The sequence below is a fragment of the Nematostella vectensis genome, chromosome 6 (genome assembly GCF_932526225.1).
Source record: "Nematostella vectensis chromosome 6, jaNemVect1.1, whole genome shotgun sequence".
In the NCBI taxonomy this organism is placed as follows: domain Eukaryota; kingdom Metazoa; phylum Cnidaria; class Anthozoa; order Actiniaria; family Edwardsiidae; genus Nematostella; species Nematostella vectensis.
In genome coordinates this window covers 3,338,370-3,353,252 of record NC_064039.1, presented here as the reverse complement: position 1 = coordinate 3,353,252, position 14,883 = coordinate 3,338,370, and the positions used below count along the sequence as shown (strand labels likewise).

General features: G+C 36.1%; 2 protein-coding genes across 6 annotated transcripts; one reads left to right on the top strand and one right to left on the bottom strand.

Annotated features, from left to right (window-relative positions):
* Window positions 1-19: 19 nt before the first annotated feature.
* On the top strand, window positions 20-6,266 carry LOC5514619 (heparanase). 2 transcript variants are annotated; one of them, XR_007311970.1, is made up of 9 exons: window positions 20-521; window positions 1,286-1,463; window positions 1,812-1,859; window positions 2,592-2,792; window positions 3,298-3,409; window positions 3,901-4,022; window positions 4,599-4,742; window positions 5,977-6,185; window positions 6,238-6,266. XR_007311970.1 is itself a non-coding variant. In XM_001634799.3 (8 exons), exons 1-8 carry the CDS (start codon window positions 20-22, stop codon window positions 6,131-6,133), a joined length of 1,464 nt encoding a protein of 487 aa, XP_001634849.2. In that variant the 3' UTR covers window positions 6,134-6,266. The 2 variants fall into 2 exon arrangements, 1 of the variants encoding a protein (XP_001634849.2); XM_001634799.3 differs by having other exon boundaries at window positions 5,977-6,266.
* A 174-nt stretch (window positions 6,267-6,440) lies between these two features.
* On the bottom strand, window positions 6,441-14,834 carry LOC5514677 (bridging integrator 3). Of its 4 annotated transcripts, none has more exons than XM_032384250.2 (12): window positions 14,568-14,834; window positions 14,407-14,464; window positions 10,630-10,670; window positions 9,884-9,958; window positions 9,181-9,260; window positions 8,905-8,958; window positions 8,735-8,775; window positions 8,593-8,653; window positions 8,423-8,503; window positions 7,856-7,918; window positions 7,703-7,774; window positions 6,441-7,003 (listed from the first exon to the last, which is right to left on the bottom strand). In XM_032384250.2, exons 3-12 carry the CDS (start codon window positions 10,661-10,663, stop codon window positions 6,851-6,853), a joined length of 714 nt encoding a protein of 237 aa, XP_032240141.2. In that variant the 5' UTR covers window positions 10,664-10,670; window positions 14,407-14,464; window positions 14,568-14,834; the 3' UTR covers window positions 6,441-6,850. The 4 variants fall into 4 exon arrangements, with proteins under 4 accessions (XP_032240141.2, XP_001634782.2, XP_032240140.2 ...); XM_001634732.3 differs by having other exon boundaries at window positions 9,884-9,945; XM_032384249.2 differs by lacking the exons at window positions 14,407-14,464; window positions 14,568-14,834 and adding an exon at window positions 11,435-11,679 and having other exon boundaries at window positions 9,884-9,945.
* Between the last annotated feature and the right edge of the window lie 49 nt (window positions 14,835-14,883).

Sequence of the window (14,883 nt, the reverse complement as noted above, 5' to 3'; positions counted from 1 at the left end):
CCAGCAAAATCGTTGGGAAATGCATTTTTTCAATTTACTAGTTTTATGTCTAATTCCAGTCAGTACTTCCCTTAGATTAGGAACACGATTCACCGATCATGAAGTCGTCATTGACATGGGTCAGAGAGTTAGTACTGTCAGCAAGAGCTATTTGTCATCCGCTTTCACTATAGAAACAATCCAGGAACACTGGCGGCATTTCAACTTCAGTTCAGAGCGACCCTTCACTCTTTTGCAAGGACTGTCACCTATGTATGTAAGGTTTGGAGGCACGGCGTCTTGCTGGATGCATTTTAAGAAGGATAAAGCTCTTGAGCATAAAAACTTCACTGATTTCACAATCACGCCAGACGACCTCGAGAGAATTGCTATGATTGGAAATAAGGGCGGTGTTGATGTGTTGTTTGGGTTAAACGCATGTCTTCGTAACTCCGATGGTACATGGAATTATACAAACCCCCTGGAAATACTCAAATATATTGCTTCCCAAGGCTATGACTTCGGATGGGAACTTGGAAATGGTATGTGCAATCAAGGTGTACTTACATGATTTTTATGGAGAGGGAGGGGAGGGGAGGGGCCACAGGTAACCTAGTCAGGATTTTCTGAGGGGGGCTGGGGTACAAATAGCCATATAATTATATTCAAAACAGCAAGGCAAACGCAAAAGGCAAGTACTGCAAATATGCAAATACTGTCCTTTTTTCCATTCATGATACAGTATCACTGCACACCCTTAGTAAATACTGAGTATGCACCTGTGCCCACACACCCCCATACATTTTCAGAGACAATGAATTCTCCCATTCTGGGGCAGATCTACAATCCACAACAAAAGTAAGTGGGACACTTCGCATATGAACAACCTCCATCCCTCTCTCCCCGATTAATATCGGTTAGAGGTGATTATTCAGCTCAAAACACAAGCAGCCGCAAGGTGATCATTTGCCCTCCAACATTGAGGAGGGGGGAGGGAAAGTGTCCCATTAGTTTTGTAACAGATTGTAGCTTTTAGCTAAAGGGGGAGTTTGGCTCAGTGACAAAGGGGGGGGGGGGGGTAATTAAAATACATTTCGCTTTCTGGAAGCCCAGACGGGGGGTTAATCCCCCTGAACTAGTTCCTAGATCCGCTACTGCCATTTCTTGAAATTCTTGATTCAGTCTCCTCTTATATAATTGAAACTCCTGGATAAACTCCTTGGAACTATTATGTACAAGGAACCTCCCCCCCTTTTTTGACCCATTATTAAAAGTATTGTTGAAGTTTTATGTTTTGATATTTCAGAGCCTAACCACCTCAGTAAGTTCAACAGATCCATACCTGCCGTTAATCTTGCTCATGACTTCATTACTCTTCGCAAGATTCTTGACAAAAATCCTGACTACGGACATATTCTTGTGGGCCCAGATGTGACAAGACCGATAAATAAGATCAATACTCCTTCTCAGCAATATTTGGAAAGGTAATGTTTGTGCCTAGTCAGAGCTATAGCTAAGTAGCTAGGAAACTTTGTTAGGGTAAACCTATTCTACAGCTTGTTTGTAGTTTTTCTAGTTATACCATAATAACCTAGTCAATTGTTAGGCTCAGTCCCCAGGTCGTTGGGATTGTTTTTTCAATCTCTTCCCCAAACAGGACCTGGGTTAGCTGCTGAAAGCCTTGCATAGACGAAGGTCTGTAAAATTTTCAAATTTAGGATTAAAACAACAAAATCCACCTTTCGATACTTATTTTGATTAGGTACTCAATAGAATTCGCTTGAATGTGTATACCCTTTTTCATGACTTGATTTGCACTTACTTTTTTTCAGTTTCCTTTCTGTTGCTCGTGGCTCAGTTGATGCAGTCACATGGCACCAGTAAGTTATGGATGCCTTCAAATCCCATTGTACTAGCTCTTGGTGAATGAGGTCAAGGGAGGAAGAAAGAGGAAGGGAATTGGGTATTTGAAATCATTCACAGATACTTTAGAACCGGTATTGTAGGCTTATTAAAAGCATCTGCTATACATTGAATTATCTCTTAAAGTAAAAAAAAAATGCATGTGGGCAACATATATGCCATCAGTATAAATATGTCATCAGTATAAATGGCAATTGCTGTAAGAAAACATCATGGGACGACATGGGACGACAGAAAAACCTGGAAATTGCGCAATTTGGGATAGTGAAAGAAGACACAATTTCTTACAATGGCCATCGCTTTCTTATTACAGACTGATTTCCAAAACAAGAATAACGTGAGGCTGAAGAGCACATACCCAGATTTTGGCTTTTTAAGATAGTTTTTCCTTGATCATCCTTTGCGCTATTTATCAGCTAAGGGACGAAAAGCTCAAATTTCAATGACACTGTACAAAACGTCGCATCAATTAAAAAAAAGGCGCATTTGATATTTTGTTTGATATTACTCGCTAATTACTTAGAGAAATTTTCCGCCTTATTAGATGTGAAATGGACTTATTTGGAGCATCGGGTCATGCTTTCTGTCATGTCTCATGGGACTTGAATCAGGTATCTGAAAATCAAGTCTAACCTATTTTGTGCATTCTATTAGTCCAACTTTTTAATCTTTGATATTCTTATTCATAGGTATTACTTTGATAAAAGGACATGTGAAGTCAAGAATTTCTATGACCCCAAAATTCTTGACTATATGTTGATTCAGCTCCACCTTATAAAAGACTTACTTGCTGAATATGCACCTGACAAGCGGCCATGGATGGGAGAGACAGACAGCGCATGGGGGGGTGGTGCAGAGGGGATGTCTGACAGATATGTAGCTGGATTTACGTAAGTTACATAATTGGTTAAATTGAATTAATTTGTGGGTTCAGACAACCATTTAATTTTTCATTATAATGATAGTTTGCCTGATATGAACTTCATAAAATTAAATATTTTATGTACCTTATTACACTTAATTTTCATGTCAAAATTTCGTGATTTTGAAATGACAATATTTTGCTACACTTTATTTTCACGATTCTCCTATTTTCGTTAAAAACAGATCACTTTATTTTCGCGAAAACAAGCAAATCAAAGCAAAACATGTGGAATTAATATGTGCTGTAATCATCAAAACTGAAACAATTTGTAACAAAAAACTCAACCCCTTACCATACTATATTTACATTAGATGACTAAATAGACAAGGTGTTTCCATAAAGCTTATTGAATGGCCAAAATTCCCCCAAAGGCTTCTTGTGTACTTCTTGTTGGCTTGTACTGTCTTGTACTATTGAGACCTTCTCTGCATTAGATTACCTTTTGGAATATTGCTTATATAATTATACAGGTGGCTGGACAAATTGGGTATGGCTGCTCGACTTGGTACTGAAGTTGTCATCAGGCAAAGCTTCTTTCATGGACACTATGCACTGATAAACGATGATCTTTATCCGAACCCGGTATGTTGAGAAAGTCTCAGGGTCACTCATCTTAATTCAATCTGAGAGTGGCGCAATAGCTCAGTGGAACAGGCTTCGCTTCTCAAGCAAGACAACCAGGGTTCAAACCCAGGTCAGGTCAACTTGTTTTTTTTTTCAGACTCTCTACATTGGGGACTGTGTATCCCTCTTGGCTCAGATAACTAGGTTAAAAATAGCAGTCTCCTTGCACAAAAACCTTTAACCAGCCTGTTATTGTGTCTGTACTTGGCTGTATAACCAAAAGGGACATTAAATAACACTCTCTCATCCATGTAAACTGTGCGGCAGCACAGTGCGCCTTATATAGCAGTCCATATAAGGCCCCCTGTAATGTTAATCCAGAGTAATTCAGCCTATGGCTGCAATTCTTGATTAAGGTGACCCCCATGCTCTTTTTTCTGACAGCATTTCCTTTCCATTATCGCAGATACAAGAGCTCTCACTGACAGGTTTAACAATTCTATTTGTAGGATTACTGGCTGTCATTGTTACATAAGAGGTTGGTTGGCCAAGAAGTTCTTAATGTGCAGAACAGTCTTGATGAGGGCAGAGTCGTGAGGGTCTACGCACATTGCACAAACACTGGTTTAGGGTAATGTCAAGCTTAGGAAGTGTTCATTTAATACGGGGGGTGGGCAGGGGGGACTGTTTTTTCGGTGACTTCCCCTGTAACAACCTCCAGGATTTCATGCCCTTGGCAACCCCAAGTCTATGGCGATCCTTTTAAATGGGTTCAACAAGCTTTGTATATTTTGGCATTAAAAACTGACCTTAAAATATTAATCCGTTTATAAAGCAATGACTTGAAATTATAAAATTTTGTATATAAGATGAGTGGCTGAGGGAGTACTTTATAGCTGTTGTAGTACTTTTTTTTGTTTCTGTTGATACTCTGTCCTTTAAAGGGATAATCTCAACCAAATGAATCAATGTTTATGTTTCTGGGTTGTGCTTGATTTGTTGTTGGAATGCTTGAAAGGCTCCACAACTGTAAAAGTTTATTTTCATTTGCTACTGTTGATCATAAATGGTATCGGTAAATACAAGTAAAGTACAAAGATGTAATTGTTGATTTATAAAGACAGTATTGAGTACATTTGTCTTTCTAATCAATATTCAATATGTATTTGTGCGACTCAATTGTAAAAGTAATCTTTTATTGATTTAGCCAATATCAAGTGGGGTCCATTACTGTGATGGCCATCAACTTGAACACACATGATACTGTCATTTTGAGGCTGACGGGGGAACTAAGTGGGTTTCCTGTGGATCAGTATTTGCTAACCCCTGGCGACAAGGATATCACATCCGGGTAAACAATCATGATTTGATCACAGATAATATACATGCAGGGCCGTAGCAGGGGGTGGGGGGAGGGGGGGTGGGGCACTGGGGGCACGCGTCCCCCAATATTTTCAAAAATTATAAGAAAATGACAAGTAGGGGCGTGGCTGCCCCCCCCAATATTTTCTTAATGTTTCTGTATCGTGCTCCCCCAATATGTTCTTAATGTTTCTGTATTGTGCCCCCCCAATATTTTCTTAATGTTTCTGTATCGCGCCCCCCCCCAATATTTTCTTAATGTTTCTGTATTGTGCCCCCCCAATATTTTCTTAATGTTTCTGTATTGTGCCCCCCCAATATTTTCTTAATGTTTCTGTATCGTGCCCCCCCCCCAATATTTTCTTAATGTTTCTGTATTGTCCCCCCCCCCAATATTTTCTAAATGTTTCTGTATTGTGCCCCCCCCCCCCAATATTTTCTTAATGTTTCTGTATTGTGCCCCCGCAATATTTTCTTAATGTTTCTGTATTGTGCCCCCCCCCCCAATATTTTCTAAATGTTTCTGTATTGTGCCCCCCCAATATTTTCTTAATGTTTCTGTATTGTGCCCCCCAATATTTTCTAAATGTTTCTGTATTGTGCCCCCCCAATATTTTCTTAATGTTTCTGTATTGTGCCCCCCCAATACTTTCTTAATGTTTCTGTATTGTGCCCCCCCCAATATTTTCTTAATGTTTCTGTATTGTGCCCCCCCCAATATTTTCTTAATGTTTCTGTATTGTTCCCCCCAATATGTTCTTAATGTTTCTGTATTGTGCCCCCAATATTTTCTTAATGTTTCTCTATTGTGCCCCCCCCCCCTAATATTTTGTTAATGTTTCTGTATTGTGCCCCCCCCCAATATTTTCTTAATGTTTCTGTATTGTGCCCCCCAATCTTATGCGGCTGGCTATGGCTCTGACATGTAGACAATATATACATGGCTTTTCATGGTTATAAATAGACTAAAAAGGTGTAGTAGCAGATGAAATAGACTGTCTCCAGTTTTAATAAGCTTTTTAGGTCCTGCAAATACTTCATCTTCTCCAAATTGTAACCATGGCTGTAGCCAGAAAACTCTCTTGGGTAGGCAAGCCACAGTTGATAAATTTTTAGCATTTGCTGATTGAGGGGCACACACTGAATAATATATTTATTTATTCTGTATTTTTTTCCTGCTATAGGACTTTGCCCTAATCTACTGCCATTTGATTTCACTACAGAAATGTTAAACTGAATGGTGAAGTTCTGGAGATGATAGATGATGTTACCTTTCCCAACCTCAAACCGCTATCTATTCCAACTGGTGAAATTACACTACCACCTCTAACCTTTGGGTTTTGGGTTGTGCCAGACGCTAAAGCAGCCGCATGTATGTGAGATATACTAACAATAAAATAATTAATAAATGAAAAAAATGCATGTATCTGAGATATACTAACAATACAATAATTAATAAATGAAAAAAAATGCATGTATCTGAGATATACTAACAATAAAATAATTAATAAATGAAAAAAATGCATGTATGTGAGATATACTAACAATAAAATAATTAATAAATGAAAAAAATGCATGTATCTGAGATATACTAACAATAAAATAATTAATAAATAAAAAAATGCATGTATGTGAGATATACTAACAACAAAATAATTAATAAATGAAAAAAAACTGACAATGCCAATGTGTAATATATTAGTATTTAATTTTCATTGTTTGAATATATATAAAAATAAATATTTTTGCGAACATTGTACATGTATATCTTGAGAACATTGCTGTTCAGCCTCTTGCTTAAAATCCCTGGAGTCAATTATTAGTCAATTACACTACCACATTACTACAGTTGTGAGCATTCTACAAACTTAGCAACAAACGTAAAATAGATGTTTAAGCTCTATCTAAACTGATTGTATTGACAGACCTTTTATGTAATTGGTACTGCATTTTCCCAATTATGTGCAAAATATTCAAAACTGCAATCATACAGTAAATTCTTTGAAGTAATTGGAATGTCTTTTATTTTCACCATATCCTCTCCATTCGGCAAGATTTAATAGTTACTATCCATTCCTCCAGCTGCTGTGCCCAAAATTAAACATCTTCTGTTATTGAGAGAGCTTTAAGATCAGCCAGTTTTCTTTCAAGTTGGGCTTGCTGTTCTTCAATGTTAAGTTGCTCCGATGACCTGCTCAGCAGATTCGTCAGGTTTGTTAGTGCCTGGGCAGACTGGCTATAATAGCTTGCCTAAAATAGATAAGGTAAGAAGAGTATCAAGACAATGCCCCTTTATTGATAAATCCCCTTAGCAAAGGGTGAGTTGCATTTCAGACAAACCCCCAACTTGACTTGGAGGCTCACTTGAGTGTCAATACTAGCTATGTAGGAGATACTTGGATAATAATATGATTCAGTTGATTGTAAAATGAACCCTTGGCTCTGTAAACCATGATTGATAACTGATAATCCTTGATTTACTATTGATTTGATAAGTTGGTTAAAGACCAGGGTGGGAAGGGTGGATCCAAAGATTTTCAAAGGATATTTTCCAATTTAGTCTGCAGACGTGCACTTATCAAGGGTGCTAGGCCTAAATCCATTGGCTTGTCAAAAAAACTTGGGCTATTCAAAATCCCCTTGAGCAGGCAGGCATCCTTGTGTGCTCCAACCTGAAGAGCCGCTATTGACCTGTTCACAGGCGAGTCCAAATAATGAAAACTATACTATACTGCAAACTTCCTGTGATTCCAGCAATAGACTTCATGCACACTGTTATTTTTATATTAATTTTAGCTGTTCTGTAAAGTACAGAGTGAAATAAAAGTTAACTGTTATTGTCTTGCAAGCCATTGATTATCTGCTTCTAGGGACAAGCATAATTTTGCTTAAAAATAAAGTGGTTCTATTGAACCACACAACCAGCCCTGATCAGCTATGTGCCCTTACCTCTGAGAGAATAAGTGCCTCAAAACATGGTTCAAAGTAGTCTACTCGCCCATTTGTCAGCATAGGTAAATCCTTAAACAAGGTAACTATATTAACAAAACAATTCCTTAAAGAAAAACAAAAAGAATGTGGGTACATTATGCAATGACAAACCTCTAGCATGACTGCATTCTGACGCTCATAGTCTGCTTTAGCTTTGGCAAGATCTTTTTCAGCCTGAAATGTGGTGGTCAACAAGAAATATTATGCTGATGATGACACAGGTGATTGGAATCCATAAACAGTAAATAAGCAACATTATAAACTAATGACATCTAGTCAGGAGACAATATTTTTATATATTTGCTGAATTCTGGTAGTAATAGAGCCCTACACATCAGAAATACTTCCTACCAACTGTGTCAATATTTTCTGGTATTGCCTTTTTAAAAAGGTAATCAGTTTTTTATCTTACTACTAACATCCAAACAAACAGAGATTTACAAAACATGCAAATTCTCCCTGGCGAGTGAGCATAAATAGCCATCAGCAAGTAAGATTCTGGGATGTCCAATACCATGAAATACTGTGTCAAAATAACAGGACTAGGAAGGCATCAATAAAAAAAAATGTTTGACAAACCAAAATAAACCTCCAAAATAAATAAACTTCCAAAACAGTTGAGATTCTGAACGTGTGATTTGAAGTAAATTGCGAATGTCTATATTTTAATCCCAATACCTGCTCTAGTTTGGCCAGGTTTTGAGGTGTTCTCTCTTTTTCTGCTAATTTTTCTACTTTTGCTTGGTGTTTAGCATATTCCTGGAAGAGAAATAACAACTTAGTTTCTAAATGCCTGAAAAAGGATACCATTATTTGCAAAAAGTCAGGAACAGAACACATTTTTGTACCATGAAACTCTGCTCTCTTGCTCTGATAGCATCATTTACACTAGGAAAGACACTTCTTAGTCTAAAAAGCATACAATACAAAAAACATGTTAGATTTTTCAAATTAGTATCAAAATTTGACTGTGGAGCCAAATAAACTTACCTTTTCATAGGGTCAAGAAATATCTTTTGGTTTCTTGAGACCTACAGGATATCAAAGCATAAATATAACCGTTTTCTGACAATGTCTAACAATGCCTCTTGTCATTCAATTGGTTGAGAGCATAATTATGTTTGCTGTTCAATATTTTATTAAGATAAAGCCCACTTTACCAGCTCTTGTCTTAATTCATCAAGCTTTGCAGTGACTTTACTAAACTCATCAACCTGTTGTAGAAATCATAATTAATCCAAAGTTTTTAACAAGGAAGAGATAATTACAGTTGACGATCCAGCAGGGAAGAAGCCCCCCAGTGGGGCAAAAACTTGAGAAGATTACGTATGTTTTAAGCTTAATTACCACCATATGGTTTATACATTGATGTCCCCCCAATCCACCCTTCTTCAAGGAATACTGGATCCATCCCTATAATGTCAGTGGTTACTTACAGGCTCCTGCAATAGATCAGTTTGGGCGAGAGGGCCTGATGCAAGGTCTTGGAAAATCCTTTGTTCAGCCTTATTTAGAGCTGGAAAAAAAATTAACGGCATTAACATTTGCCTTCATATACAAATCATATACAAAGGTTTTAAACACATCTGGTTTGTGATAACAGGAAGTTGGGAGGAAAGTAGATGCACCTGCATAATCAAATAAAGTATAATCATACTTCAATGTTTGTTTTGCTTGCAACAAATCACTTCCTATTCCAATCCAGAATTTTACTTTTTTTCGTGTGTGCCAAACCACCAAATTCAAGATAGTTTTACTTATATCTCAAACAATATAAGCGTCCATAGTCCACTTTCCAATATTCATGGTGCCATAAATATTAAACATTGGACTAGTTTTTTTGTTTTTAGATATTGCTTTAGAAAGTGATAACAATAGTTGTGAAAAAAAAAAGAAAAGAAAAAAAGTAAGAATGACCTGAAAACCCTTTAGCCAATCAGAGGATAGGGACTGCATAAATGATATACAGTTGCATCTTCAACCCCCTCCTACAGCAACCTGAACTAGATTGTTGTCAATGTCAATAAAGAGAAGATTAAACAAAAGAAGATGAAATGACAAAATAATTATACTCTGCCTTTTCTTTTTTTTACCCCTCTCCAAACTCAAATAATCTTAGCAAAGAATCATGTAACTGACCTAACATAGCTTCTCCGTAGCGCTTCATGCCTTTATAAACCTTTTTAGTGGCTGATTCAAACCTGAAAAAAAAATCTTCATAGGATTTCGCTTGAATGCAGATTAAAAAATACATTGCAATGAAACAAAATTAAACATTTCTCTTTATATAAATATAGCCACCAGTAAGTCTGCTTTTGGTTTTGAAAATGATTTAAGAAGTTACCAATGCAGTTTTTAGCTGGATAATCTAGGTTTGGACAGTACCACCATGTGGTCGCATACCTGTCAACTCTCCCGCATTAGGCGGGAGTCTCAAGATTTTGGACCCCTTCTCCCGCTCCCCCGCGTTGAGTCGTTTTGTCTATTTTCTATTAAAATATTTAAAACAATAATTCCCTTGTGTAGCGCAATTTATCTAAGACCCTCATGAGATCTATAAGTGGATTTGTTTGCGAGAGCTTTCTATACGGCAAACACGTGCGAGGTTATACCCACCCTTACCCCCAAAATGAATATACCCCACCCCACCCCTCCCCCCAAAAATTATTAAGCCTTGAGATTTTCGGAGGTTGACAGGTATAATATGGTAATGGAACTCGTAAGAATGCAAACCACTTATTTTGTCAATTTTCGGGTCAGAATTCACTAGGTATATATGTGATTCTTCACCTTTAAAATGGTTATTATTTGCAATAATTTATATCTTCATGCCTTATTCTAAAAGATGAGGTCAACAAAGGACTCCTCTATCCTGAAGTACTTACTGATAGAACCTTGCACATTCTTTTTCAAAGTCATTATCAGCCTGAAAAAAAAAAAACATTGACTTTATTTCAAGCATTTTGAAAAGTAAGGACAAAAGCAAATTAGAAAAAAGTAAATTAAAATCCTCATATGATTTACTTCTTTTGTACTGAAGGTTTACATAGAATATTTTAAAGTATACTAATAACAGTTTTGGTTGGCTTTTCAAGGAATTAACAAGAAATTGTGTAAGAATGAAGAAACAACTAAAAGACATAAATTCACCCACCAAAACAACACTGTAAACACGCATTTCTGTGGAGCATCTTTAAAGTAATAAAAAATCAAACAAACTTATTTTTTCCTTATCTTATTTCCTATATTTTGACTAAACAAGGACACACAAAAAATATTTCTTTTAATACCCTGGCCTCCTTTTTGTTAAAATAAGTTATATTTAAAAATAATAATTTATGATCATTCAAACTACGGACCATGGTTGAAATAAGTCAACCATTTACAAACAAGAAATTACAGACAGTGAAAGTTATGATTTTAACATGTTAATAAACAAGGTCTGTCTTGAAAATGACATTATATTGAGAAGAATATATAAAATATTGCTATATAGCATTGTAAAACCACAAAGAAACAATAATAATCCCTGAAGTTCTTTGAGAAAACAAAACCTATTCCTTTTTTTTTAAATGTTGACACAAAACTGTAACCCAAGCCAAATAAAATACATGAGACACTTGGTACAGTATATAAAACTCTTTGTATGGATAAATCAATCTTGAATTGCATAATTTTAGCAGCACCTACCAGTACAATACTAAATCTTTTAACAATCTTTGATCTCTTTCCAATACAGCTTAAAATCATCTTTCTTGGCTTGAGAAACCAGATCAATAAATTGGAAGCTTTGAAAAGCTGTGTCAGTTTAAATAATCAAGATAAAACCTGCCTGGCAACTCACTCAATCATATGCATTTTAAGACAAAACAAGAATTTTAACAACTTAACCACTGAATATCCTGGTAATTACTAATGCAGAGTTCTTTTAAAAATTAGCAGACTTCAGTTCTTCTTTCAATGTATGATTGTCTACAATTGGATGAAAAATTATCCTTTTTTGGTCTAAATAATTAATTATGTCAACTTTGTCTCTTTGGTAATAATTCACATACAAACTGGTAACAGCTGGGGGATATGGTTATAAGAGGCTCAACAAACAAAATCAACAATAAGGAGAAAACTCTGAAAGATACCTTAGAAGTATCTGATAAGACTATAATTTATACTTACATATAAACATTCATGTAATAAAATCATATGTAAATATATAAAAAGTGTTGAGGAAAAATGTTGATACGTGAGTCAGATTTAAGGAGATTCGATATAGTTTCCCATTTTCAAAAAATCTAATTGTTTTCTTTCAACCCTTCAATGAAGCTCAAAATTAACCCGAATGTTTCTCAATATCTTAATTTTATTATACAAAAACGACGAAAAAATTAATCGGCGAAATTTTACATGGCGGCTAAAAAATAAAAAAAGTTCAATTTTTTCATTTTGAAAGTATTAAATAGTCCCAGGAATGGCCCCTAAAACTTACGATCAACAAAACCGATTGCTTTCATTTTTGATAGGCTATTAGAAATAAGAGATAGCTAAATAACAATGGTAAAAAAATCCTTGCCCGCGTATGGATTTTTTTCAGGTGCGAATTTCAAAGTAGGTAAATAACAGAGGGGCTAAAAATAAAAATTCCATAATTTCTCAGAATTCCTCTTATAGATTTTATTCCTCTAAGTGCCAACCAAGGTCTGATGTACAATATCCTATAGCTTATTTGTTAAAAATTTTCCTGTAGCGAACAGCACTTCGCGAATAGTGAATTTAACGGGTTCACCGTTCTGTTGCCATAGAAACAGCAATGTAAACAAATGTTACTTTTTCATAAAGTTCATCCCTAGCTACATGGCATGGCCAAATAGTTTGAAGATCCGATCCCTGTAGCAGAAGATACGAGTTGTGATTGACAGGATGGTTAGGCATTCGGGAAACTGTATCAAATCTCCTTAATAGAATATGTCCATGTTATATGTCATTGGAAAGCTTAAATGGGGAATACGATAATCCTTTTTTTTCTAGGTTTGATTAAATGCTTTATTTTTTAACAGGTTTTAATCACACACTTGTTTTCTGCCAATCACATCCTTTAAAGACCCTAATGTGTCTAAACTATCCTGCAGATCTTTACGTTTTATGGCTTATGTCAATCACCACATACACTCCTACCAAACTGTGTTCGGCTTTTGAGATATTTTTCTTTGTTCCTATGCAAATTTGAGTCAAATTTAGAGGATTGAATAATTTCCAGGTAACACGACACTGGATGACATAAAATACGATCTGCTCTAAATCTCTCAAAAGCCATTAGGGTTTTTAAGTTCAGAAATACGTGCAAATTGGAAGCTGAGAAAAGCTAGATTGAAAGTTCCTGGAGAATGCGACACCTACTTGAGTTATCTGTAAACGAGGTGATCATACCATCAGCTCTAGATAAACAGACCGACCAATAAGAGGTGAAAACTGACTAATTGCAGGGAGTTTCGAATATCACCATGAGAAAAACAAGTGACAAGCAAGAATTCCTGCAGATATGGGGAAGACAAGAAAAAGCCAGGCACAGGCGCGAACCCAGGAAGGCATGACTGAGACCGGTAGCAAATAGGGCAGGTTTTTCACGATTTGGTGACATGTACTAAACAAATTGTAACTAACGATTTCGTCTTAATGTTTTGATTTTGGAAACGATGAGGCATTTTTTGCTGATAACCTTGAAGCAGGTTGTAGGGACAAACTAATACAAGAGAAGCCAACAAGAAGATTGTCCTTTTCCATTTGAGCGGGATTTTTCATTTAGAAGTCTTCACCCTCGTTTTATGCTTGAGACGACCCCATGCAGACTTCCGTCTTTTTCGTTTATCCATCGGTTATATATTTAGGAACGCTAATAGGACTTTCCGCAAGACAAAGAAACTGAATTTGAGATTTTTGAAGTCACAATTTACAGGTAAAAACAGTATGCTAATTAACTATAAGCGAAGGTCCCGGATGTAGGGGACACAGGGTTTCAGTAAGTGAGAAGGGATAAGAGGATTAAAGGATTTTAATCCTTTAAAAAACACCTTGATGCTTACACAAAGTCTTCCTGTAAAATTTGTTTTTTCTTATTATATCGAGAAGATAATAAAAATCCAAACGTTTTTCTTTGCTATAATAAAGGTAATGTAGTAGGGAATTTAATGATGCAAAAATATTTTTTTCGATAGAATTTTTACTTCAAGGCACCCCGTAACCTTAAGTACCTCTATGAGGTAGGACGAGCTACCTAAGAGAAAATGGTCTGCTTTATGGGTAAACAAATGTGCCTGGGATGCTCGTCAGGAAAAAAAATACCCCTAAATACATGCAAAAAAATTGTCAAAATGTTTTGTTTAGAAGTATCTAAAGTAAATAAACTAGAAAACATTGGCTCATAGTGCATCTTCCTATACCATTTCTTATAGACTCCACTGCAATCTTTATTTCATATAAAAAAATCCTATTTTCTCTCAAAACCCTAAAAACTGTAACATCTCTATCTGCCCCCCCCCCCACCCCCCCATCCCCGGACTGAAAGGCTAATAAATAATTGTTTCAATGACTATTGTACTAAACACAGCTTTCCATCAAGTAGGGTTTGTACTGCCTCTAACATATAACAATCAACATTAAGTTAATCTTACTTGTTTTCCTGTTTGTCTTGCTTTGTTTGGAGCAATCAATTTGTTGAATGGGTTAATCCTAGGAAAGGAAATGGAAAATGCAGCAGTAACTTAGTTTGATTTAGTTATCCTATCTCGAGCTATTTAGTACATATGATTGCAATCATTAACCCATAAGTTACCAGCTCATTGTGTGTGGGTCACGGCATCATAGGAGGCGTATATAAACCATCAGAAGGAAACATAACGACTTCCCCAAAACGGAGTAACTTCAACCGCCATCACACCTCAAAACTTTTTCTTGTCTTTTCCGAAGTAACGCCCGAGTATGTAATGAATATTAGTTTATGGTCGAACAAACATCGGAAAAACCCAAACAACTATTAAATTCTGAGGATGTGATTTGGGCTTTGGAAACTTTGAAATAGATGTGAAGAAATAAATAAATCATTCAATGTTTGTTACGGCGAAGAAAATTTTATGCAAAATTAGAATTCG

Excerpts from the sequence above, each read along its gene's own strand:
- LOC5514619 (XM_001634799.3), top strand. The coding sequence starts at position 20 with ATGCATTTTTTCAATTTACTAGTTTTATGTCTAATTCCAGTCAGTACT. Across the intron at positions 522-1,285 it reads CGGATGGGAACTTGGAAATG|AGCCTAACCACCTCAGTAAG; the intron begins GTATGTGCAATC and ends TTGATATTTCAG. Across the intron at positions 4,743-5,976 it reads GACAAGGATATCACATCCGG|AAATGTTAAACTGAATGGTG; the intron begins GTAAACAATCAT and ends ATTTCACTACAG.
- LOC5514677 (XM_001634732.3), bottom strand. Across the intron at positions 8,959-9,180 it reads CTGATCTATTGCAGGAGCCT|GTTGATGAGTTTAGTAAAGT; the intron begins GTAAGTAACCAC and ends TTTCTACAACAG. Across the intron at positions 7,004-7,702 it reads AGGCACTTATTCTCTCAGAG|GCAAGCTATTATAGCCAGTC; the intron begins GTAAGGGCACAT and ends TATCTATTTTAG.